Raw genomic sequence first — 27,748 nt, forward strand, 5'->3', positions numbered from 1 at the left:
AGCTAAGCCTTTGGCCTCAAATCATTTTCCTGGTTTTCTCCTCAGTAAATTGACCAACTCTTTAAGTGAGTTAAGAATTTCTACTTAATTTTTCAGCTGTGTAATTACCACTCCAGGTGTCCAGAGATGAGAAAATGAAGAATGTGTACTCTGTTAAGCTTTAGTACTAATTTCTTCAACTTTCCATGTATGTTTCTAGCTTTCGTTTTTTGTCCCGTGCCCAGGGGTGGGTTTAAGGATTCATTCCCTGGTGACTCTAATGTTGTTAGCTGATCAACCATGTTTAAGTTCTCTTTATAGAGAAGGCAATTTTTGTGCAGAAACATGTCTGAACAGTCATAGATGAGTTTGTAAAGTATTTAAAACTATGCCTGGCACAAAATAAACCATACATAGCAACTATTTAAATCAACTTTGACCTATGGCTTGAACTTGGAAGAAATTTATTCTTTCAAAGCAATATTTCAGTCAGTCTTTTACGTCAGCGCCTAGTGCTGTCATTTTCTCCTTCTGTTACAGCTGCTACCTCAGTCCCTTTATAATGACTATATGAGGTGCAGGGAGCTTATTCTGTAACTTATTTCATAAGCTGCTGTTTGGCCATGTAGGAAGTCCCCATGTGCTGTGCCTTTCCCATTCCCTTAGAGATTGTTTTTGCTGTTTTCAAACGTTACATTGATTATTCCTTTCGCAGAATCTGCTTAGAGTAAATTCTTTCGTGGACACTGAGACATTAGCAGGGAATTAAATTGAGCCAGCTGACTTTCTTTTCTTGGGCCTCTTCTAACTGCCTTTTCACCTCTAAAAGGTTTTTCATTAAAATTGGACTGCTAGGACATATTTGATTCATCAGCTGTACCCGTCTTACTCTTAAGATAAGTTATAGAATTATTGTCAAGTTTTTCCTTTGCCAGCTGTTAGTTATAGCTTTATACTTCACAGTCCCATTTTCAAGGCACTAATAATATCCATTAATTCAACAAATGGCAAAATTTAAGAAAATACAAAGTACCATGCTCAGTTATAGGCATTGGGGGATATGCCTTAAAACAAAAGAAGTGTCCTTCTTTCATGGGTCTTGTATTCTACTTGGGAGAGACAGGCTATAAAGAATTCAGGATGTTTATCAGGCGACAAATGCTCTAAAGAAATATAAACAAGGTAACAGGCTGCAGTTGACCTTTTGTTCATGTGGCCTTTGTTCATGTGACATTTCAGCAGACAAGTCAATAGGCTCAGAGTCCAAGTTATGGTTGCTATCTTGGGAAACAGCAATTTTGTGAATGTTGAAAGCCAAATGTAAAGGTCTCGAGGAAGACGTAGACTTGGCCTGTTGAGTAGCAAAGTGATCAGAGTAAATGCAATGGAATGACAAGGAAGATTATTTGCTCTGTTTGGTTTTCCAAAGGGGAATAGCAGTAGTACATAGGCTTAAAGCTCATCATTAGAAAAAAGATGTGAAGTAAAGGTATTCAGAGGCCTGCAGAACAGTAAGAGGGATAAGTCGATTCTTGCCACCACCATCGATTGCCAGGATTTCCACATTAAAGCATGTCTCTAAGGTTCACATCTGTAGGCCAGCCTTGGGAATGATGTTACAGTCATGATGACTATAGGGTTATAGAGGACACATTTTGACTATTTAGAGAGGATTTACACTAGTGCGTCTGCTCTTCCAGAACTCTCTCCAAAGAGAATATGATACTAAGCCCACCAAGCAAATTCCATGAGACACATTGGCAGAACTGATTTCAAAAGGCTGCTGACCAGTAACAATCTCGCTGAAGGAGATAGGGCCTGTAGATAGCGACCTGTCCAGCTGGAATTGGCAGGTCTCATCATAAACCTTGGAAGTCCCGGAGCCCATATCCTTATTAAGGAGTTTATAAATCCTAGTGGAAGAGCGGGCTGTGAGGAAGGGGTTTTAGCCATGAGAAGTGGATACGTTGTATAACTAAGAGGGGAAAAAGATCACTTAATGTAACAGAGATCTTGAAGAGCCATTAAGACAAACATTCCAGGCCTGGCACTGTAGCCTAGCAGCTGGGGTCCTCACCTTGCACATGTCAGGATCTCATGTGGGGGCCAGCTCTGGTCCCAGCAGCCCTGCTTCCCATCCAGTTCCCTGCTTGTGGCCTGGGGAACAGTGAACAGAAGATCTTCTTCTCTGTCTCTCCTCTTCTCTGTACATCTGACTTTCCAATAAAGATAAATTTAGAAAAGACAAACATTCCCTGATTTTTATAACATATTACAAGTTCACTTACTCTTACTCAAATCTCAGCTCTTTGTTTTTCTATCCCCGTCCCCCCCGCCCATTGTATGAGTATTTCTGTCTGACTCTATGTCTCTCTAAGTAAATGTGGGTTTAAGTCCCTTATAGAGTAGGTAATAATTGTATTCATTACCATTTACTGAGTGTTTAGTATATTCTAGGCTAGACTCTTTATGCCATACAATTATCATAACAACCTGATAAGGTACATTGCATCATTACTTTCATTTTATAGCTGAAGTTTGGGGCAAGAAAGCCTCAAGTTGGACACTCATAGAATTTGATTACATGGCTCAAAGTTATATCACTTATAAGTGGGATGATCACAGCACACTTACTCTGATTCTGACCTGATTCTTTAACCTCTGTGTTGCACTCTTTCTTCCCACTTGTCATAGAAGTAATTAGTGAATGTTAAAGAAAAACATGGTACATACGTATGCATATAGTGATATGTTATTCAGTCATAAAAACAAATGAAATATTGTTACTGCAGCAACACTGGAGACGATTATGTTAAGTGAAATGGGCCAGACACAGTAAGACAAGCAGTGCATACTCTCATTAATATGATGAAGCTGAAAAAGTTAATTTTATAGAAATAGAGAACAGAATAATGGTCAAAAGAGACTTTGCAAAATGACAGATGTAGTGGGAAGTTGGATATGGTGAGCAAACTACGGTTACATCAGATAATTATGTTCTTTTTTTTTAAGATTTATTTTTATTGCAAAGATAGATCAGATTTAAAGAGAGAAGGAGAGACAGAGAGAAAGATCTTTCATCTGCTTGTTCATGCTCCAAATGGCCGAAATGGCTGGAGCTAAGCCGATCTGAAGCCAGGAACCAGGGGCTTCTTCCAGATCTCCCATGTGGGTGCTGGGTCCTAAGGCACTGGGCATCTTCTTCTGCTTTCCTATGGTACAAACCGGGAGCTGGATGGGAAGTGAAGTAAATGGGACAAAAACTGGTGCTCATATGTGACCCTAGAGTTTGCAAGGTGAGGTTTTAGCCATTGAGCCATAGCATTGGCCGCAAGAGAATTTGGCTCTAATCTGCAATACATTGAAAATTTCACACACATAAAAAAAAACCTCTTTTTTGTTTTCAATTTATTTGAAATGACAGCCTAGATTGAAAATCAATGAACATTCATTTCAAGAACTGTTGTTGAGCTGTTGCCTCTTGCTGCATACCCTAGTAGGTCTTAGCTTCTAGAGATGAGTAAGACAGAAATTTCTGTTGTTAGGAACCCATGGAACTCAGTAACATGGGCCAAGTAATACTTAGAATGCGGTGTAGTAACTACTGTGTTAAAGATGTGCATTGAATATTTTTGGGAACATATGGAAAAGAAATCAGAGAAGGCTTCATACAATGGCTAGTGTATGAAGTCAGTAATGAAAGACAAGTAGATTAATCACGGAGCAGTCTGACTTCCTAGACAAAGATCCTCCTGCAACAGAGGACTGCACATTTGGGCTTAGATATTTCATTTCTCTTAGCAGTCCATTTAGCTCTCACATGAGGTCTAGAAGTGAATAATTCAAAATTTATGGACGAGCGCAACCATTTTCACCTCTTGACTTTAATCGTTGGAAACTAGGTTGCTATTTATTAGTCTCCATTTACTATCCAGGAAGAGAAAAGAGAGAATGAATTGCAGATGTTTCATTTTCTTCATATGTTATTCTTTTTTAAACATGTCAAATATTGATATTACATGAGCAAATTTCATGTGTTTCCTATATACCAGCAAAGGAGTACAGTGATATTTTCCATCCTGCTTCCACCCCCACCTACTTTTAACTTTTACAGTGACATACTTTCAGTTTATTTCATAATCGTAAGCTTAACCCTCCACTAAAAATTCAACTGATATTTATTTTAAAAAGCCCTGTTCCTTAAGAGTAGAGAAAAGGGCTTTAGGGCCCGGCACAGTAGCCTAGTGTCTAAAGTCCTCGCCTTGCACACGCCAGGATCCCATATGGGGTGCCAGTTCTAATCCTGGCTGCTCCATTTCCCATCCAGCTCCCTGCCTGTGGCCTGGGAAAGCAGTAGAGGACAGCTCAAAGCCTTAGGGCCCTGCACCTGCATGGGAGACATGGAAAAAGCTCCTGGCTCCTGGCTTCAGATTGGTGCAGCACCGGCCGTTGCAGCCACTTGGGCAGTGAACCAGCGGTTGGAAGATCTTTCTCTCTGCATTTGCTTCTCTCTATATATATGCGTCTTTCCAATAAAAATAAATAAATCTTTAAAGAATAAAATGGGGAAAAAATTAAAAAAGGGCTTTAAAGGATAATCAAATCTCAAAACATCAGTTGTGTTCAACATGTATTATTTTTTTCATACTCTATTTTAGTTACATAATTTGTTTTCCAACTTCTGGTTCACCAACCAAATGACCAAAATTGCTAGAGCTAGACCAGTCCAAAACCAGAAGACCAGGAGTTAGGAAATTCTTCTGGTCTCCCACTTGGATGAAGGAACCAAGTGCTTGCGCCATCTTTTCACTGACTATTCACGCACATTAACTTGAGCTTGACTGAAAATGCAGCAGCCAGAACGAAAATCAGTGCTCATATGGAATGTTGGTGCAACAGGCAGAGGCCTTACCTGCTATTTCACAGTACTAGACTGTTTGCCCATCTCTTAACTGCACTGTTTTTGTTGTTGTTGATGCCAAGTTTCTAGATCCCTTTATAAATTCTAGATATTAATCCTTTTTCAGTTGCGTAGTTTGCAAGTATTTTCTGCCATTCTGTCTGTTGCCTCTTTTCTTGGTTGACTGTTTTCTTTATAGTGCAGAAGCGTCTTAGCTTGATGTAATCCCGCTTGTCTGTTTTTGCTCTGATTGTCTATGCTTCTAGGGTCTTCTTCAAGAGTCTTTGCCTATGCCAGTGCCTTGCAGAGTTTCTCTGATATTTTCAACTACTAATTTGATATCACATCATAGATTTAGAACCTTGACCCATTTGAGTTGATTTCTTTTTAAGATTTATTTTATTTTTATTAGAAAGTCAGATACACATAGAGGAGGAGAGACAGAGAGGAAGATCTTCTGTCCATTGAGTTACTCCTCAAGTGGCCACAATGGCCAGAGCTGCGCTGATCTGAAGCCAGGAGCCCAGAGGCTGGAGCCTCTTCTGGGTCTCCCATACAGGTGCAGGGTCCCAAGGCTTTGGGCTGTCCTCGACTGCTTTCTCAGGCCACAAGCAGGGAGCTGAATGGGAGACAGGGCCGCCGGGATCAGAACCGGCGCCCACATGGGATCCTGGTGCATGCAAGGTGAGGACATTAACTGCTAGGCCACCACGCCAGGACCTGACTTGAAGTTGATTTTTGTATAAGGTGTAATGTGGGGTTCTTATTTCATACTTCTGTGTGTGGAGATAACACTTTCCCAGCCGTTTACTGAATAAAGAAATAAAGTCTCTTTACTCCAAGCATTGATTTTAACTTGTTTTATTAGTTCGTTGTAGCTGTGGGGATTGACTTCTGGAGTTTCTGTTCTATTCCATTGGTTTACATGCCTTTTTTTTTTTAATGCCAGCACCAGATTTTTTTTTATATATAACTATTCTATAGTATGCCTTGAAATATTGTGATGCCTTTGGCTTTGCTTTTGTGGGTTATGGTTGCTCGAGCTGTTCAGGGACTTGTGTTTCCATGTGAATTTTAGCATCCTTTTTCAAGATCTGAAAAGAATGTCATCAATATTTTGATTGGGATGACAATGAATTTGTACAGTGCTCTTTTGATAGTATTCTTCCAATCCACGAACATGGAAAGAGCTTCCATTTTTTTAGTTTCTTTCCTTTATTTATTTCTTAAATGTTTCATAATTTTCTTTGCTGAAATCTTTGCTCTCCTTTATTAACTGTACTCTAAGACTGATTTACAGTAGCCTTCTCAGGCCTGTCATTGTAAACAAAGGCTACTGACTGTTCTGTGTTGACTTTATATCTAGCAACTTTACCAAACTCTCTAATGCATTCCAGCAGTCTCTTAGTCATTTTTAAGGTTGCCTGTACATATGAGCATGTCATCTGAAAACAAGGATAATTTGACCCCCTCCTTTCCAATTTGTACTCCGTTGATCTGGTTAAAATTTCTAGAATATTGAGCAGCAGTGGTGAGGATGGACATCCTGCTTTGGTTCTGGATCTTTGTGAAAATTCTTCTGATTTTTACCAATTCAATATGATGCTGGCTATAGGTTTGTCATATATTCCCTTGACTGTGTTATGGAATAATTCTTCTATTTGCATTTTGTTATGATTTTTATCATGAAAGGATGTGGCATGTTGTCAAATGCTTTCTCTGCATCTCTTTAGCTAATTATATGGTTTTTATACTTCAGGTTGTTACTACATCACATTTATAGATTTGTGTACATTGAGCTATTCCTGCCTGCCAGAAATAAATCCCACCTTGGTCCAGGCGAATCATCTTTCTGATGTGCTGTTGGATCTATTAGCTAGTATTTTCTCAAGGATTTTTGTATCTATGTTTATCAGGAATATTAGTTTATAGTTCTCTTTCTTTGTTGTACTTTTTTCTGGTTTTGGAATTGAGGTGATTTTGGCATTATAGGAGTTTGGGAGGATTTCCTCTCTTTGAATTGGTTTGAATAGTTTGAGAATAATTAATTCATTCTTCTTAAAAAGTTTTCAGAAGGGCCCAGGTTGGTAGCCTAGTGGCTAAAGTCCTCACCTTTGTGGGTGCTGGTTTGTATCCTGGCTGCTCCACTTCCCTTCCAGCTCCCTTTTTGTGTCCTGGGAAAGCAGTAGAGGACGGCCCAAAGCCTTGGGATCCTGCACCCATGTGGGAGACCTGGAGGAAGCTTCTGGCTCCTGCCTTTGGATCAATTCAGCTCTGGCCATTGCAGCCACCTGGGGAGTGAACAAGCATATGGAAGATCTTCCTCTCTGTGTCTTCTTCTCTCTGTAAATCTGACTTTCCAATAAAAGTTTTTAAAATAATCTTTTAAATTTATTTTTAAAGAAAGTTTACAGAATTCAGAAGTGAAGACATCTGGTCCTAGAATTTTCTTGTTTGGAAAAGTATTACTGATTGGATCTCTGTCTTGGTAATTGGTCTGATTAGCTTTTCTGTGTCTTCAGTACTCAATTTTGCTAAGTTGTATATATACAGAAATGTACACAATTCTTTTAGACTTTGAAATATTTTGATATATAGCTGTTGGTATTAATTCCTGATGATTCTATTTCTTGGTGTCCATTGTCATGTCTTCTTTTTCAACTGTAATTTTATTAATTTTGATCACTTTCCTTTGGTTTTGAGTTTAGTTAGGCCAATGATGTATAAATTTTATTTTTTTGCAAAACAACAGTTCATCATTTGACCGATTTTTTTGTATCTTTTTTGTTATCAATTTTACTACTTCTCTAATATTAATTATTTCTTTCCTCCTGCTAATTTTGATCTTATTTTTCTAGTCCTTGAATGTATTGTTCGATCATTTGTTTGATGCTTTTTCATTTTCTTGATTAGGCCACCAATTGCTATAAACTTCCCTCTTAACAATGTTTTGCCTATAATCCCACTAGTTTTGGCATGTTGTGTTTTCATCCTCATTAATTTCCAGGATTTTTATAAGTTTTCGTTTTGCTTTTGGCTGTGATCACAATTCATTCAGAAACATGTTGTTTAGTCTACATGTATTAGTCCATTTGCTAGAATTTCCTATGTTAGTACTTCCCAGTTTCATTCCATCGTGGTGAGAAAGGGCATGTGCTAGGTTGAGTAATGGAACTCAGCTCAGTACTCAGATGAGGTTCAGTAGTCCAGGGGGACACCCAAGTTGGGTATGGTAGGTCCCCTCTGTTGGCAGCAACGGAAGGATATGATCATTTCTACTGGTGTTATTGCTACTCATCTACTCTCTGCCAAGTTCATCAGTGCCCAGGGAGAGTCCATTACGGTTACCCATCCACACAAGAACCACACAGAGGATCTATGCAGTTCTCACTTTGAGTACAGACCCTTTTTAATGACCCAACGGTCATTCATGGAGTTCTGAGCCAGACACAATGGCATGCAGTGCTCTTACAGTTACAGGGAGCAGGAGATACATTCTTAGTTCGGCAAGACAGCTCTGTCCGTGGAGAGAACCAAGACGCCCCAAAGCCAATGGGTATTCTGTTAGTATTCTGGCTTAGCAGTGTGTAAACAGGCATCAGCAATATAGAGGAGAGGGGAGTGCATTCTTCCTGTGTCAACTCTAGGACATACTCAAAGTCAGTTGGGACAATTGATTTATCCTTCAGATAAAATTCCCTAGTCACATGCAGGTGAGCCAAGGCAGCCTGCACCTCGCTTGTTAAGATAACACCTTTTCCCTGTTATTCACCAGGATCCCTAGTCAGGGGATGGGATGCCAGCAATGTGCTCTTGCTTCACTGGAGTAGGAGGGAACCCTGACCTTGCCTAGTGATCCAGGCTGGACTCCAAGTCTGTGTGGTCTGTAAGGTTCTTCCTCAGGCAATATTACCAATGACACAGGCTGCTGAATCTCTTCTCATTTCTCTTTAAGAAGATAATATTTCCTCCTGCTGTTGATTCTGATTCTGTTGCTGGTGGGAGTGGAGCAGGAGGAGTACTTGCTGAGGTGTGGGGGCAGTGGGGTGGAAAGAATGTGGCTTCCCTGCTCCAAGCCCAGCAGTTGCTCAGGCCCAAGTCAGTTCCCCAGGCTGAAGTAAAAGTGGGTGATTGTGTGCAGTAGGGCACACAGCTGAACTATGATCCAAAAGCTTTCATATATCAATTATATTTGTATTCTATTGTCTAACACTTAGTTACATGGCCTTACATAGTTTCAAGGGAGGCCAGGGAATGGAGATATGTGTTCCTAGCTGAAACTCAGGGTCTTCTATTGATAAAGGTAGAAGAAGAAGATGGATATTGGGAGGCATCAGTTGATACTCTGCCACAAAGGGAGAAGGCGTTCTCTGAATGCATACAGGAACGATGGATCAAAGAAATAAAGCAGCATAAGAAGCTGAAGAACTCAATAGTTCAGAGACTAAAGGTGTAATAATTCAGAGTGATTATAATATAGAGAAAATGCAATGGATGTAGTGAATATAAGGTAATGAGGACTGGAGATTGGTCCGATTATAGAGCTTATTTCATGGTAACAAAGGATTTATACTTTGTCTCAAAGATAGGGAAGAGTCACTGATATATTTTAAGCAGGAGAATAACACAATTTGATTTGAGTTTAGAAAAATCACTTTTTTTTTTTTTTGCGCCAGAACAGAAAGATTAAAGAACAGAATGACTAGAAGCAGGAGATGATTGTGATAATCACAGACATTATGAGGCTGTAAACTGAGGTCATGGCAATGAGCAGAGGGATAGATTAGAGACACATTAAGGGAGCGTAATTGCTAGAATTTGGTGACTTAATGGATGTGGGATGTAGAAGAGAGAAAAATGCTTGTATAATAATGTCCAGATTTCTGGCTTGGACATCAGTATTGTTTTATGTAATAAACAATTCTAAGAGAAGAATTAAACGTGTTTAATTCTAGAAATATTGGATTTGAGATACCTCTGGGATACTCAGCTGGCAATACCAAGCAAGCAATTAGATATATTGGCATAGAAACCATAGGGATATCTGTTATTGCAAGGTAGATTGATGAGCTCATTAGCTGGCTGGGAACACATATTGGAGAAGAACAGCATTTGGCGGGAGCCGGTGAAAGAGACCAGGCAGTGTCACAGAATTAGGGATAGGATAATTCAGGAAAGAAAAGAGAAAGCACTTTTAAAGGGGGAATGATTCACTATGTCAAATGTTGAAACAGTCACAATAAGGATAAAAAAATGCCTATTGGATTTGACAATTAGGAGATGATTTGTGTTCCTTGTATTTCCAGTTTAATAGGGAAAATATGAGATTTTGTTATTGTAACATATAGTGTTATGATTACTGGTGAAATTGGTTATTTTTGATGTTCATGAGATTTTATTTCTTCCCTTTGTCCTTTATTATTACTTTTGTTCATGTTTGTGTTAAGCAGTTTGTGTTTTTTCTCAGTGAATTTATATTTAACTCATTGTCTTATTGGGTAGTTGCAAATATTTTCTTCTAGTTTATTATTTGCAGTTTTGACTTTTTTCGTATCTTGTGCCTTGGAATTACAAATGATTATATCAGGGCTGCCATTATTTTCCATGATATCATCGGGATTTCTGTTTTGATTAAAAAGGCCCATTTGGTATAGTTTTTAATTTATAGTATGTGGTGTATAAAGTTAATTATCTATTTGTAAAATTAAGATTATCGTTCTGTCACACCACACACTGAAATAAATTCCAAGTAGAATAGATATTGAAACATGGAAAGAGGAATGGTGGTAGAAGTTTTTTTTTTTCTTAAGGAGCTTTATTGAGATGCATATATTTTTGACATATGCCTGCATCATCATAAAAATCAACATAGTGGACATAGTCATGACCCCTAAAAATTTCTTCTTGTCCCTTTGAAATTCTTGCCTCAACTACCCCACTTTAGGCATCCACTGATCAACTCTGTCATGATACGTTAATTATATTTTCTAGAATTTTATATAATTGTAGTCATATAAGATATGTTTGTGTATATATATATATATATATATATGTATGTATAGCTACAGGGTCACACACATGCACAAATTGCAAATTTGCAAATTGAGAGGGACTTTTGTTGTTTCCAAGTTGAGATTGTTACAAGTAAAATTATCGTAATGATTTGTTTTTAAGTCTGTATAACTGTTTTATTACATTTTGAGAAAATATATAGGAGTGAAGTGAACAGCTCACATCATAATTATATGCTTAACTTTGTAAGAAATTACCCAGATATTTTCCTAAGCAGTTGTGACATTTTAGAGAATAAAATTTATGTGAATTCTTTATACATTTAATGGAATCCCTTATTTAAATCCTCTGGACCTGGAGATTTCTCCTTTGGAAGTTTTAAAAGTATAAGTTCAAAATTATTGATAATTATGTGTTAATTTACATTATTTCATTTAGTAATGTTTGAAAGAACATATTCTGCAGTTGTACATTTTACATTCACCCCACAGTGAAAGTCTTATCATCCTTTATAACATATGATATAATCACTCTTATTAATATGCTTGTTTTCAAGATAAAATAGTATATGATTGTATGTCCACCTATAAATTGATAGTGACAGAATGTTAAACATTGCTAAATTTTGAGTAAGAATAAAATGTTGAATTTTAAAACTAAAAAAATAAATTTATAACATCAAACTCACAAGTAGAACAATTGTAATCACTCTGATTAGGTATGTAGTGGTATCTCATTGTGGTTTTAATTGCTGTTCGCTAATGAGTTAATATTGAACTCATTAGAGAATATTGTATGTATACCATTTTGTATACTTTGATGAAGTGCTCAAATATTCTGTTTTCTACTCATTTGTTTTATTGCTGAGTGGGGTACTTTATATATTCTGGACACAAGTGTTTTATCAGATAAAGGATTTGCAAATATTTTATTTCAGTATGTAACTTTTTCCCGCTCTCAAAGTATTTCAGAAAAGCACAAGCTTTGTTTGTTTGTTTGTTTGTTTTTAATTTCATGAAATCCCACTTACCAATCCCTTTCTTTTAAGAACATTGCATTTAGGAAAGCTTTCCCTAAACTAAAATGGCGAGGCTTTTTCATCTAGGTCTTGAGTTTGTTCTATTCCATCCCTCTGTTGACCTGTCTTGACAGCAGTACCACACCAACTCTCTTGGTTACTGCAGCTTTGTCCTAAGACTTGAAGCCTAGCTAGTGTAAACCTTCCAATTATGTTTTTGTTTTAAAATATTGTTTTGGTTAAGTCTTTTCATTTCCCTGTAAAGTTTTGAATCAATTTATGAACTTCTGTTTTTTACAGGTGTCATGATCATGATCAGTCTGCAGATCAATTTGCTGAGAGTGTACATCTTCATAATAATTAACTTCCTATTCATACACAATTATTTAATTTTCTTAAATGTTGTCAGCAATATTTTAAAGTTTTTCAGTGTCTCTGCAGTACTCTCTTACAAACTCTTGCTTCCTTGCATTTCCCACAATCCAAACTCCATGTTCTCAATTTAGAGAGAGCACTGGTCTCTGTCCAGGCTTCCCTCTGTGTCCTGTGGCCTGCAAAATTATCTCCAGCTTTGGTAATCAGGGACCATCATAGGGTTTACCTCATTTCTTTGTTATACATCTCAGCAATCACTGTTATTCAATCCTGGGTTTCCAACGCCTAGAAAGCCATAGTCTTTTTTTTTTTTTAAAGAAAGATTTATTTTGAAGTCAGAGTTACACAGAAAAGAAAAGGTAGAGAGATCTTCCATCTGCTGGTTCATTCCAAGATGCCTGGAGGGCCATTGTTGAGCCCGATCAAAGCCAGGAAGCAAAAGCTTCATCCAGGTCTCCCACGTGAGTGGGGGGACCCAGTGTATTTTGTGTTTTGATTGAGCAGCTCTAGGCATTAAGCTGCTAGAGATGGAGCAAAGAGCACGAATCCTACTTCCTTAAAGCTTAAAATGGAATTGGGAGACACATACAAGAATACTTACTTAGATTTACTATGTTAAAAAGTGACAAGTTAAAAAAAAGTGCTAATTGCAGAAGAGAAAATAATTAAATAAAAATCAAGAAGAAATGTTGGATAGAGAAAAGCATATTAAAGCTTCATACTCATTAGCCTGGAAGACCTTACCTGTGAAGGGCTTCTTTGATCAAAATGTTGGAGGAATTGAGAAAGATATGGAATAGCATTCCAGGGAGAAGAAACAGTGCAAAGGCCTTGGTGTGTTTGAGGAAAGGCCAGCAATGTTTCTAGCAACCACTGCAGTGCTTGAATGCATGCTCACAAAATTGTAGCTGTTTAGAAGAGTGTTGCTAATGGAAAACCCCGAAATGTGGCTTCAAAGCCTCCTCTGCTTGTGGTGGTCATAGTCTCTCATCCTTAATACCAGGAAATAGATAATAGACTTTTGAGTGTTCCTGCATTTTTCCTTATCATAGTTCTGCTTCTGCAAGGCTTTATTTTTATTTTGGTGCTCCCTATGATGCATTTTCCATGACATGTGTCGACTTTTACTTAATAGTATGTTGGACCCTGACATTTCTTATCACAGTAGCTATTTGAGTTAATTTTGGTGTTTTCAATGTCTGGGCAGTGATCCCTTTCCATGAATGGTGGCATCTGAAAGTGTGTGCACTCAGGCCAGGCTCAGTCTTCTTCAGATAAGGGAAGATACTTATATTAGAATAGATATATGTGTAAGCTAACAGAATATATATATATAATATCTTGGGGATTGGATCCCAGGCTAAATGTGAAATTCATTAAAGCTTTCTGAAGGTAATGCCATAATTTTATGCGTTGATGTATGAAACAAAAAACTTCAGTGTGGAATTACCTAGTTTGGGTGTCATTTTGGTGCTTTTCATTTTTGAGGATTTTGCCTTTCGAACTTTTGGATTAGGGATACTTTATCTGTATAAAAATTTCAATAACAGTTCCTCCTGCACTCCTCCAGCACTCTTTGTAACTAACAAGGCACTTTCGTTTTGCTTTTTTTTTTTTTAACCATAGTTTTATTCTATTTAACTGAACAGATAATGTGCCATGCTATGGAATTTTAAAATAGTAAAATAATGTACAAGAGAAAACCAATTTACTTCTTCTTCTCCCCAATAAAATATTGTTCATGCCTAGAGACAAAAATATAACCAGATTCTTTGATTTCCTTTTGTAAATACAGACTACATGCACATGTTGGTGTGCTCAGTCTACATACCACCCTACTGCATACAAAGCACTTGGACAATCTCTTACACTTGATTCTTACCACATGTTGTGACATAGGTGGTGCTATCCCATGTTACTGATGAGGAAGCTGAGACTCAGAGAAGGGAGGCACACACACACACACACACACGAGAGATCTTCTGTCTAATGATTGCTGTCCAAATGGTTGTAAAAACCAGATCAGGTCAGGCGAAAAGCAGCATCCAGGAACTCCACTCAGCATCCTTGAGGGATGGGGGCCCAAATACTTGAGTCATCTTATTCTGCCTCCCCAGGTACATTAACAGGATTATGGAGTGGAAGCAGAATAGCTTAAACTAGAACCCACATTGATGAAGGGTACGGATGTCAAGGGGCAGCTCAATCAGCTACACCAGAATGCCAGCTCCTGCTGTTGCAATCTTTTGTCTGAATTTTCCTCCTCACCAAGAAATTCCCCATCCTGTACTTTAAGCATGCAAGGCTCCCTAAGCCCTTACGGGGTGGCTAGTATGAATAAAGAAAATCCCACCAGTTCCTTTAGCCATGTTAGTATTCACATGGTACTCTCTAGATGCAATGCTGGCAGACGTGAACTGGTAGGTAGCACTGGAGAGACAAAATTTTAAACTAATTTGTTTCCCGGATATCTTCTCTTCCTCTTGTACAGATCTACTTAGGTCCACCTGAGGAAAGTGCTGCACCCCCAGTGCCTCCACCTCGAGTGACAGCAAGAAGGCACAAACCAATCACAATTTCAAAGCGCTTGCTGCGGGAAAGGACCGTGTTCTATACTTCTTCCCTGGACGAAAGTGAAGGTCAGTACTGAGATTCACCTTTAAGTGATTAGGGACAAAGGTGATGTTGAAGAGCAGAGATGCTGGCTGGCTGCTTTTCTCCATATAAAGGTAGACCTTTTCTGGCTTTGGGGGGGGGTGGTTAAAAGCAGCCAGGGGAAACAAATTTTATAGTTTGTGCCCAGCAAGGGAATTAATCATTTGCCTGTGAATAGTATTAGAATGAGCTTATAAAGGAAGCTCTATGATCTCTTGTGAGGCCGGTGGAGAATCCAAGATGTTCTTAGATCCATATCTTCAGTACTTTGAAGTGGGTGAGCAAAATGCTTTCTGCATGTTTTTTTAAGATTTTTAAATTCAAATATGGCAATCATGGATTGAAGAGCTGCTGTGAGCCAGGTGCTGTGCTAAATACTGGGTGAAGATCAGATCCCTTCTCTGGCCTCAATGAGCTCACAGCATAAAGGAAAACAGTAATGTGAGCAAATAGATGGCATCTGATGGATAATTGCTGGTACAGAGACCTGATCATTGTAAATGAGCATCTGTCCCTACTACTCCACGGAGACCACTTTTGTCCAGATTGTCAACAGTCTCCTTGTGGCCAAACTAAATCACCACTGTAGTCATCCTACTTGGCTAGTGAGCACTGTTTGATTCAGTTGATTGAATTTTCCCTGAAATTTCTGTTCACTTGGCTCTCAGGACACCAAACTCTCCAGCTATCTGGTTCCCTTCTGCTGTTTTTCATTCTCTCTGTCACTTCCAAATATTGGGAGATTCCGTAGCCTTCTTAGCCTCCTTCTCTGTTCTTTTTGTGTGCGATCTCATTAATTGTTTTGGTTTTAAATATTATTTAAATACTGAAGATTATTTCAAAATTTATATTTCGAACACTGATAGCTACCCTCTACGATCTACTGTCTACTACCAACTCCCTGCTCAGCACTTGTCTTTGAACAACCCATGGACATCTCAAATTTAAAATGTGATCCACAATGCTTGAGTTCTCCTTTCTCCATCTAAGTAATTGGTGTTAACAGTTCCCCAAGGTCAAGAATTTTACAGTCATCCTTAACCATCCATTCCCCCTTTTCTCTCCTATCTAAATCCATCTGCAGTTCCTGGCATCTCTCCATGCACGTTATGGACTGAATCCCTCTACTTCCAAGCACTATCACCATGCTTGAACCATCAACATCTCTTAACATGTGGCATCCTTGCTTGCCCTCTTGCTGTGTGTAATCAGTTTTCAACAGCAACAAGCAAAATATACATTCATTGAAAAAATGCAAATCACGTAATTTTCATTGCTGCAAATTTTCAGTGATCTCTCTTGACATTTAAAATGAAATTTGGGGCAGGAGTTTGACATAGTTGATAAAATGCCACTTAGAGTGTCAGGATTTGAGTCCCGGCTGTGCTATGTTAGAGGCAACAGGTGCTGGCTCAAGTCGTTGATTTCTGCCATCCACATAGGTAAACCAAATTGAGTTTCTTGGCCGTGAGCTCCAACCCTAAATATGTGAGCATTTGGAGAGTAACCAGAGATTGAGATCTGTCTCCCTCTCTCTCCCTCGCCCCTTCTCCCTACCCCCCCCCTCACCTCTCATCCTTCCTCTCTCCTCTCCCTTTGCTTTTCTAACAGATAACGATGAATAAAATTCACATTTTCTTCTGCATTATGTACACTTGCTTATGTCTCTGACCATCACCGCCTCATTGTCCACTTGGCTCTGTTTTAATCTCATTGGTTCTGCTGTTTGTTTATGTGTCAAACTTACCAAGAGGCTTTGCACTTTCTCTTCTCTTGGCCCTAAATATTCTTCCTCCAGACCTTTACAAGGCTAACTGCTTCATTCAGATCTCTGCAAGGAACCATCTACTCATAGCTGCCTTCTCTGAGCACTCGAGTTAAATACTTCTTTATTTTCTTCCAGTCACTCCATGACCCTTTTACTTACAGCTTTATGTTATTCATATCACCAGCTGCTATTGGTTTACTTTCTGTTTACTATCTGCCTTTCCCTTTAGTATGTGAGAACAGTTTTATCGCTAGCCACTAAGCCCATGAAAAATGTGTGGTATGTGTTGAATAAATACAATCATGAAGGAATAAAGAAGTTTAGAAGATCAATTCTTTCCTAAAGAAGGTGAGCAGGCATTCAAGAGAAACTAAGGGAATATTGAATGCCTACCAATACTTGTTCCATAATCTAATTTTACAGAATAAATTTGTTATTTACTTATTTGTTTACAGTCTCTCAAAATAGCAGTCCTATTCCAGCAGATATTTTGTTTTCATTTTTTGTACATAGCAACTGTACAGTATCTGGCACATAGTAGGACCTCAGTAATTAAGTGCCATAGATGAATGAACTGGGTGGCAGTAGACTTAAGGATTAAGTTTAACTAGCATCATGGCCACCAGCGTGCTGAGTAACTTGAGCTAGTCACTTCTTTTCTTGGGATTTCAATTTGCTTCTCTATGTGATGAAGGTTTTGTGCCAAAAAAAAAAAAATCCTGCAATGAGGTCACTCAGTCTAGACATTTTTATTTTTATTTTTAACTTCTTTGAAAACTGCAATATAACTCACATGTCATAAATTCACCATTTTAATGCATATACTTCAGGAGTTTTAATGTATTTTGTTCAACCATCTTATCACAGAACATTTGCATCATACTGAAAAGAAATCCCATACCTTTTAATTCCCTTCTTTTCCCAACTCCTGGCAAATACTAATCCACTTTGTGCCTCCATTCTGGACATTTTGTATGGATGGAATTATATAATACACTGTCATTTGTGACTGGCTGCTTTCGCTTAACATTCTTTGTTCAAGATTCATCCACATTGTAGTATATATCAAGAATTTATTTTGTTATTGCCAAATAGTGTTCCGTTGTATGAAGTTACCATTTTTGTTTTTAAAGACATTTTTATTTATATTGGAAAGTCAGATATATGGAAAGGAGGAGAGACAGAGAGGAAGATCTTCTACTCACTGGTTCACAACGGTCAGTGTCAAACCAATCTGAAGCCAGGAGCTTCTTCTTCTGGGTCTCCCACATGGATACAGGATCCTAAGGCTTTGGGCTGTCCTCCACTGCTTTCCCAGACCACAGGCAGGGAGCTGGAAGGGAAGTGGAGCAGCTGGGATTAGAACCGGTGCCCATAAGGGATCCTGATGCATGCAAGGCGAGGATTTTAGCCACTAGGCTACCAAGCTGGGCCATAAGTTACTACTTCCTCATCAGTTGTTTATTCATTGGTTGATGGAAACTTGGGTTATACTCACATTCTAACTCATGTGAATGATGCTGTTATGAACATTCACGCACAGCTTCTGTGTGAATATATGTATCTTTTTAAATGATCATTATCAAGGGTTTATACAAGGGCCTAGTATTACTGAGTCATATTTTACTATATATTTATACGTTTGAAGAATAACAGATTTGTTGTACTATTTTGATTTTCCACCAAAAAGTGGATTCTGGTTCCAATTTCTCCACATTGTATCCAATACTTGCTATAATCTTTTTTGTTTTGTTTTGTTTTTATTTAACTCATCCTAAGTGGGTGGGAATCCGTAGTCTCATTTAATCTTCAACTGCATTAAAAAAAAAAGAGAGATGTATTTATTTATTTACTTATTTATTTGAAAGTCAGGGCTCCAGAGAGGCAGAGAGATATATGGAGAGAGACAAAGAGAGTTGTTGATTGATCTTTCATCTGCTGAATCACTTTCTGGATGACCACCATGACCAGGGCCTGGGCCAGACCAATGTGATTTTATCTGGATCCCCCATGTAGATTTCAGGGACCCAAATGATTGGACCATTTTACTCTGCCTTTTTCAGGACATTAGCAGGGAGTCGGATCAGAAATGGAGCAGCCGTGACTCGAAGTAACAGACATAGGAATGCTGGCAACTTAGGCAGTGGCTTTACCCACTGCGCCTCAATGCCAGCCCTTTGAACAACATTTTATGGTGAAGGTTGAGTAGTTTACACAATGAACACAGGGACTAAATGACAAAATAGCAACTTTGTATCCATTTCTCCTATCCCAAAGTTCATTTGTCTATTATAATATCCAACTTCCTATAACCTGTCTGAACACTGTTCTGAGAAGGAAGTAAGCTTTTTAACCACTGATCTTCACTGGTAAATACTTAAAACTTCATAGGTACATAGAATTTCAGCAGGTATTTTTTTTTTTTTTTACCATGATCATGGACTGCCTCGCACCTCCGTAACAGCTCTGTATGTTCCATCTCTAATATCTCTAGCACCTGTCTGCTTTTGCTGATGCTGCTCCAATTGGAATCCTTCTAGATGTTCTCCCTATATTCAATCTCTGGCACATTCTACCTTTCATTATGAACTTAAGGAGAGAATCTAAAAACACAGATTCACTAAGTCATAGCCCTCCTCGAAAAAATTCATTGTCCTTTAGTGTTCCAAACATAGAACTCATATTCCTGAGTGTAGCATTCTTGGTCTGCAGAATATAGGCCCAGCCTGTCTTAACAACGTCATCTCCAGCTATTTGCGTCTTTCATCTTAAATTGGTCCCTGTGCGCAAGCCAAGCTAAACTTTTAATTTTATTTCATTATTTCACTTTTTCTTACACAAAGTATGACCTTTCCCTTATCCCAGTTGCTCTTTGTCTGAAATATCCTTTTGGATTTACTCCCTTTATTCTAATTCTTTAAGACCCAGCTCGAGTCACCTCTTTCAAAGACCTCCTCCCACTTCTGGGAATATATCCAAAGGAAATGAAGCCTGCATTTGGAAAGGATGCCTGTATGTCCATACCTATTGTAGCACTATGCTCATTAGCAAAGATATAGAATCACCCTAGAAGTTCATCGGCTGATGACTAGATAAAGAATGTGCTAGAGGTGTAGTCTGCTCTCTCATAAGATTGAAATCCTGGTATTTACAGCAAAATGAATGAAACTTAAGATCATTATGCTAAAGTGAAATAAACCAGACCTAAAAAGGCAAATATCACATGCTTTGTCTTATTTGTGGTAGTTATTATAGAGTATAAAAATTTTGTGGGTGGCACATCATTTGGTATTTAGTTATAAATATTGCTTCACTGAATCATATCCTGTAAATGTCAATATACTTGCCTTTCCAATCTAATTGTCACGAGTTTCACACTGTGATATTAGTATCTACTTTCAAGAAAAAAGTAATATAGATGGATACATAATGTCTACATTTGAAGGAAATGTAACAAAAATGATAAAGTGTTAATTTTTAAAAATGCAAAAAAAAAAAAAAGAGAGATGCCTTCTCCAGCCTTTCCATATAGAGTAAGTAGTTTGTTACTCATAGCATTTGTTTGCATGATTGCATTTGAGTTACACTAAGTAATCTTTTTGTCCTTCTGGAATAGTATGTAACCTTTCAAAATTTCTTCCTCCCATACATAGAAGTGCGATCTTGAGTTAAAGGGTTAGCTACAGGTGGCTTCCCTGACTGAACCGAATTTGTTTCCAGTGCCTGCGCTTTTTGATGCCATCGGCTTGTTTTCCTGTGGAAGTGGATGCTGAGTTAGAGAAAGGGCACTGTACTTGTAGTAACTAACAGGAACATTTCAGAAAGTATATGGCCTCTGGAGACTGACTACAAGATTTGAAACTTGACCCTGCTGCTTATTAGTTTTGAGTAACATTGAATCTCATTGAATTCCTTACAGTTCCTTAACTGTAACATGGAGCTTCTTGCTTTATACAGTGGTATTAAGGGTTCTGTGAGCTAACCCATGAGCTCAGAGAATGGTACATGTGATCATTGTTATTATTGTCTTTTTCACTATTATTAGTTTTATTCTGCATCCTTAGAATTAAATATTTTCTCTGGCTGAGATGGCCTTGTTAAGACTGGTCCTAGCATCTCTTGTTGTCCTGGGCTAGGAGAAGATCCTTTCACATGTGGCCAGGCAGGAGCCTCCGTAAGACAGTCTATTAGCGTTGTACCATTTGCATTTTGTTGAGATGTGGATGACACTGTTTTGGCCTATAGGAAACAGGCAGATCTTGTCTTCTCTACAGAACAGGGTTAAAATTCCCAAAGGTCTTTGCACCATAGGAAGAAAAAAATCAGATAGGAACTTGGAACCAGTGTGTCAGGCCTAAAGCATGTAGAGGAATGAATTCATACCATGATATATTTCACTGCCCTGGGAAAGTAGTGGCAGTAGTGGCTTCTGCCACAATGCATATCCTGGGAGCCAAGTGATCCAGTACTGATGGGATTTTTGTGCTGCTGTCCCTGTCATTTTTCATGAACCTTGGGTACTGTTTTACTTGACTGGAGCAGTCCAAATGCAATTGTGGTACAGTTAATAAAAGAAACCTTGGGTATCTACTCTGCAACAGACTAGAGAACTTAACCCCCCTTTGGACTCAGCCAGCTTAGCAGTGGCCACAGGGATTATTGACAGATTCTTGGGAAAAAGAAAACTCAGGGGGAAAAGGCTTTACAGTAAGACTTAATCATATGGAAACTTGCTTCACAGTCCACTGGGAGCGTAGTAATGCAAACTGTAGCTTCTTATTATTGAGGGTTTATTATGCACCCAGCATTGAAATCCATATATCATCTCCTGTTATCCATACTACAAACTCATTATTCCCATCTCCATTTTATTGATGAAAAAGTTGAAATATAGAAAAAAATATGGAAATTATCTACTTTCCCATGGCTGGTAAATAGCGAAACTCGAATTCAGACTCAGACTTCTGGTTCCAGACCTTGCATTTCTTTTAACACTTTCAAATAAAAGCACAGGTTGGAAAAAAATAAAAAAGATAATGAATCTCCATTGTCTCAACATTTGTCAAAATCTCTCCAATCTTGCTTCATTAATACCGTACCAATTCACCCAACCAGAACATTTGTAAATGTTTTAGTGTGTATCCCTAATGGATACTCTTCAAAGCAAAACCACAATAGCATCATTAAACCTTAAAAAAAAAGGGGGGGGGGCACTATCATAAGGTGAGTTAAGTTGCCACCTGCAATGCCAGGATTCCATATTGGCTCCAATTTGAATACCAGCTGTTCCACTTCCAGTCCATCCACTGGGAAAGCAATGGAAGATGGCCCAAGTGATTGGGCCATGGCACCCATGTGAAAAGGCTCCTGGGTTCTGGCTCCAACCTGGCCCAGCCCTGGCTATTATGGCGAGTTGGGGAAATGAACCAGCCAATGGAATGTATGTGTGTGTGTGTGTGTGTGTCCCATTCACTAACTGTGCCTTTCGGATGAATAAACAAATCCTTTTAAAAAAGATTTATATATATTACTTGAAAATCAGAGTTGCAGAAAGAGAGGGAGAGACTGAGAGAAAGGGGGCAAAACAGAGAGAGAAAGAGAGAGGAGAGTGACAGATGAATCTTCCATTTGCTAGTTTACTCCCCTAATGGCCGGCCACAATGGCCAGAGCTGGGCCAATCTAACGCCAGGAACTGCTACTGGGTCTCCCACATGGGTGCAGGGTCCAAAGGATTTGGACCATTTTTCACTGCTTTCCAACTTAATAGGATGCTGGATGGCAAATGGAGCAGCCAGGACTGGAACTGGCACCCATATGGGTTGTTAGCACCACAGGCAGAGAAATGGCATACTATGCCATCACACTGTCCCCTGTATAAATATTTTAAGAGTTATTTATTTTTATTGGAAAGTCAGGAATACACAGAGGAGAAGAAACAAAGAGGAAGATTTTCCGTTCTTTGATTCACTCCCCCAGTGATCACAACGGCCGGAGTTACGCCGATCCAAAGTCAGGAACCCAGAGCTGCTTCCGGGTCTCCCACACAGGTGCAGGGTCCCAAGGCTTTGGGCTGTCCTTGACTGCTTTCCCAGGCCACAAGCAGGGAGCTGGATGGGAAGTGGGGGCAATCAGAATTAGAACCGGCACCCATATGTGATCCCAGCGCATGAAAGGCACGAACTTTAACCACTAGGCTACCATGCTGCACCCTATATAAATATTTTTAGAAAGCTACAATGATTTCTTTGCATCAACTGTCTAATTGGCACAGAAATTCTTATTTTATCTTGTTAAACTATCAGGATCCAAGTAAGATCCATGTATTATAACTGGCAGATACATCTTTTAGGACTCATTTTGCCTACCACAGCCTGTGATGTTAATGGCTACTCTTGCATCTAGGATTTTCATTATTAGAAAAATGATAGTTTCCTCACAGGAAGCATTCGTGATCTGGAGTTCCCTGACCATTTCAGGGAGCTGTGTGAATGATTAAAAATTGGTTTTAAAACTTTGACTATATTTAGATAAGTTAATTTTTTAAAGGAAGGAGTCCCTGGCTCTCCTGAGGGTCTCAAATCTGTCAATAAGATGGAGAAATAGGGCCCGACATGGTGGCCCAGTGGCTAAAGTCCTCGCCTTGAACGCGCCAGGATCCCATATGGACACTGGTTCTAATCCTGGCAGCTCCGCTTCCCATCCAGCTCCCTGCTTGTGGCCTGGGAAAGCAGTTGAGTGCGATCCAAAGCTTTGGGACCCTGCACCTGCCTGGGAGACCCCAAAGAGGCTCCTGGCTTCTGGCTTCGGATTGACTCAGCTCCAGCCATTGCAGCCACTTGGGGAGTGAATCAGTGGACGGAAGATCTTCCTCTCTGTCTCTCCTCCTCTCTTTATATCTGACTTTCCAATAAAAATAATTAATTTTTTTAAAAAAATGCAGAACCACCATTATGTGTATACTAGTGTCAGAGGAAACTAGAACACAGGGTTAGAAGAAGAGCATAAATTACATAGTTGCAGTGGCCGGGGGTGGGGGGGTCTTTCTGGGAATTGTGAAATAAATTAAATTCTGTTAGATTCATTAACTTGACATTTTGTGGACCTTATCAAATTACCTTTGAGAGAGATAGTCAAGAATTAAATCTCTTTTGAATTACAGATCCCTTTAAAGGAAACATCTTGGTGTATTGTGATTTACCAATTGTGGTGGTAGAAATTCTGCTGAGATCTTGATTTAAAACATGGATAGGATTTGAGGAATGTGGAGGCTCATTTTGTAGGGTATAGTTAATTTGTACCACAGTGACAGCTCCCTTGAAAATGCATATGGGTTTTCTCAAGTATATTTCCAAATGAAAAGGTCGTCAAAGTTATTATTAATCCTGTCTCTGTACTAATGTTTACCAGATGAAATCCAACATCAAACACCCAATGGTACAATCGGCAGCAGCCAAGAGCCCCCCAAGCTGCCACAACCCCTCCGACCACTGACTCAGAAGAGTGGCGATGCTGAGCCTGGGAGGAAATCTCCAAACAAGCCTCTTTCTGATGGCAAATTGGAGCCTTGCCCTGAGGTGGATGTAGGGAGAATGGTGTCTCGGCTACAAGATGGAGGGAACAAGGTTACACCGAAGGCCACCAATGGGCCTGTGCCAGCCTGTGGGCCCACCAAGACCCCCTCTTTCCAGATAAAGAGACCACCTCCCCGACCCCTGACACAACAAAAGGAGGGTAAGTACATGGAAACTATATGGAAACTTAAACTAGCCCACTGCTTTGCAGTCTGAGAGTGGAGATAGATTTCAGTGGAAATCAATTACAATTTCCTCTCACTAGTATGGAAATGGTGACTAACCAACCATTAGTGATAGTTACTATGATGTAAGCTCCAGTAGGGGGGGCTATTGTTTACTATTTTTGTTTGTATCTCAAGTGTCTGGGACAATGCCTGGCTGGTGTGTGGTAGGTCCTGGTTGTTTGTGGAATGAGTGACTGATAATATTATTGGTTAGTATTAATGGTAGTGTTGCCATTTGCTAAGTGTCTGTTTTGTGCTAAAATCTGGCACTGTGCTAAATTCTGACACTATTTTTTTTTTTTAACCTTATGAACCCACTATGTAGAATGTATTGTTCTTGATTATTTTCCCCGTTAGGAAACTGAAGATCTGAAAGATAAATGACTTACCACCAGTAATTCACAGTTTGTTATTGGCAGAGCTGGGATCTAAATCTCACCTTGTCTAGCAGGTGCCAAAGTCTGTTCTTTCCAACCAAGGACGAATTATCATGTTACTTTGCTATAAGAAGATTTGTTATTTTATTTTATTTTATTTTCCTATAAGAAGATTTGAATCTGTCAATTTTTGTTTTTCTTCTTCTCATTTTTCTGGTTTGGGAGAAATAGGGACAAATGGGCATAACATCTGTAAACCTCCTAACTTTGGAAATGCTTACACATTCAGGATGTGCCTGACTTTGGCAAATTTAATTGGCTACTGCACATGGTGATCCATCTTGAAAGGTTCAGGTTAAAGCAATAGGGAGTTGGGAATATAATTCCATGGTATGATACCATGGAAAGAAAAATGGATTTTGCTATCATGAAAGCTTGGATCCAAATTCTAGCTCTTTTACTTTGTAGCAGGATTACCTTTTAGAAACACGCTTTATGGGTTTATGTCCTATCCTGTTCTAAAAAGGATTTAAGGCATTTCACAATATGGCCAAATATAAAAACCTAAAAATAGTAAGAATAATTCATCTTGCAGGTATTTATTGAGTGCTGAGTGTGTCTGGCCCCTTTCTAGATGCTTAGAACATAGGAATAAGTAAGATATCTAAGGGCCCTATCCTCTTGAGGCTTAGCTCAGACCTTAGCAAACTATAGCTTAAGGGCCAGATCAGATCCATTGCCTCTTATTTTTAATGTGGCTTGCAAGCTAAGAATGTGTTTGCATTTTAAATATTTGGAAAAAAAAATTAAAACATTTCATAACACATAGAATTCGAATTTGTGTTTATCGATAAATGCATGCTTCCTCATTTACATAGTGTCTGGGGCTGCTTTTATGCCACAACAATTGTGTAATCACAAGAGTTACAACAGAGATCGAATGGCCTACAAAGTCTGAAGTACAAGGAGGGTCTTCAAAAATTTGGGGGGGAAATGTGTGTTATGTGAAAGCAGTGCATGGATCTCAAAAATTCTTGTACCAAAATAAACTTATCACATGTAACAATCTCAGCATGAGCTTAGGTATCTCAGAGAACAATTTAGTAAAAGATGTTCTTTGAGCGATCCACTAAGTAATGGAAACTGTGACTTCTCTGGCTTGACCCTCTGATATATCTAGTGATTGAATCGCTTTCATGTTGGTTTCCGTATGTGCAAAATGGGAGAAGCAGTTCCTGCATGGAATTATTGGTATGATTAAAAGGAATAACAAATAAAATATCTGGCTCATAAGCAGCATTCAAAATATGACTATGAGTGCCCTCCTGTTCCCCCTTGCCTAAGATCTGTCTCTTCTGGGAAGTAGCCAAAAAAGCTGGACTACTTTGTAGACATCTGCTTTGGTTTATAAGTCAGATATTGACCTTCATTATCTAGCTGGTGGAAAGTTGGGCAACTCAACTTGAACTCATCACAGTAAAATCTGTCTTGCCTGTCGCCAGACCTTGAGATCAGCCAGATCCTATCCACTCAGCACACATAGTAACTGAGCCATCCCTATCAGCTCTGCCTTCACCGTCTTTGAAAACCCAGCAGTATTTTCCTCTTCCCCCCTGTCTCCATGGTCTTGCCCCTGGCTGCTGGCACCAGCTGCTCTCATCTGATGGTGTCCATTAATGAAAGTACTGATCTGACTCGTTCAGTATCAGCAAGACTATCTGAAATAGTGCCGCAGCATTGCCCGTGTTTGCTTTCTGTTCTATATCAGTCAGCAACAGGCTGGCATGATGCAGCCTTTTTCAAAGCCCCATGCTGGTAGTTTGGGCCTTGCTGGAGAATTAACTGAACCCCTGGTGTAGTTGCTTCTTTGAAACTTATTCTTCCCGCTTACTCCTCCTCTCTCCCTCCTTCTCCATTTTGGCTGCCACTCCAGGGTAGATTCCTGAGCATCAGAATAGTTATCAATTAAGCAAAAGCTGCAAACGGCTCTGATCCTGAGATGCAGCTGAGAGTTCATTAGCCCATCGTGCTGGCCAGCAGACGCAGTGGGGGTCCCAGAGGGAGGGAATTATCTGTTACCTCTGCTGACCCACTATGCACCTTGTTAACCCTTTTTTGCTCTGCTGCCGAGGGTTTCACCTGCCTTCCCGAGGGTCAACACACAGGCTTCATTGCTTCAGTGATCCGAGTGTGCCATGTTGCTGCCCTCCACCTTCAGCCTTTCCAGTGACCCAGCATTTGAGCCGAATGGAGATCCTGCATTTTTTTCTCAGCAATTACAAAGAACGATGCATGGCGCGTGCCAAATTGCTCCCTTCTATGACTGTCAACTTTACAACAAAATAATTAATGTTTGCTGACAGAATCTTTTCAAATGCCTTCCCTCTTTTTTTTTTTTTTTAATTCCAGACATAGATCTGGATTCTTTCTCTGCTTCTCTCACATATCATCATTGTGCTAGGCATGGGATGCTGGTTGTACTCTCTGCATTTCATAGATGGAGAAACCGAGACTTAGAGATGTTCATCAACTTGCAGTCACGCAGGCTGCAAACTCCAGAAATGGGCTTGAATTCAAGCTTCCTGGCTCCAGCATCAGGCTTTTATTTTCCCTTTTAACCAGATTTTTCTCGCTTTAGTTGTGTTAGCCACTTTCCCCTTTCTAGTGTTCTAAGAAGCACTCGCTTCGGCATGTCCATTTAAAAAAAAATATATATATATATGTATATATGTGTGTATATATATAAAACCATCCTTTATTAGACCTAGATTTGGAAAGGACAAGTAACTTGCGCAGGTGTCTTAGGCCCTTGCTTTGGGGAATGAAGAGGGAGAGGGACTATATCCCGTCTACTTGTATTTGTGT

At 39.2% G+C, this 27,748-nt stretch overlaps 1 protein-coding gene across 1 annotated transcript in view; it reads left to right on the top strand.

Annotated features, from left to right (window-relative positions):
• The window catches only part of OPHN1 (oligophrenin 1), a 296,207-nt gene that overhangs the window by 254,731 nt on the left and 13,728 nt on the right, over positions 1 to 27,748 (top strand). Inside the window, exons 20-21 of the mRNA XM_041000958.1 lie at positions 14,776 to 14,923; positions 24,116 to 24,439. Coding sequence (XP_040856892.1) covers positions 14,776 to 14,923; positions 24,116 to 24,439 — 472 coding nt within the window. The remainder of the gene's footprint in view (positions 1 to 14,775; positions 14,924 to 24,115; positions 24,440 to 27,748) is intronic.

The sequence above is a fragment of the Ochotona curzoniae genome, unplaced genomic scaffold (genome assembly GCF_017591425.1).
Source record: "Ochotona curzoniae isolate NIBS_2020 unplaced genomic scaffold, NIBS_Ocur_1.0 contig_1274, whole genome shotgun sequence".
NCBI classification, from domain to species: Eukaryota; Metazoa; Chordata; class Mammalia; order Lagomorpha; family Ochotonidae; genus Ochotona; species Ochotona curzoniae.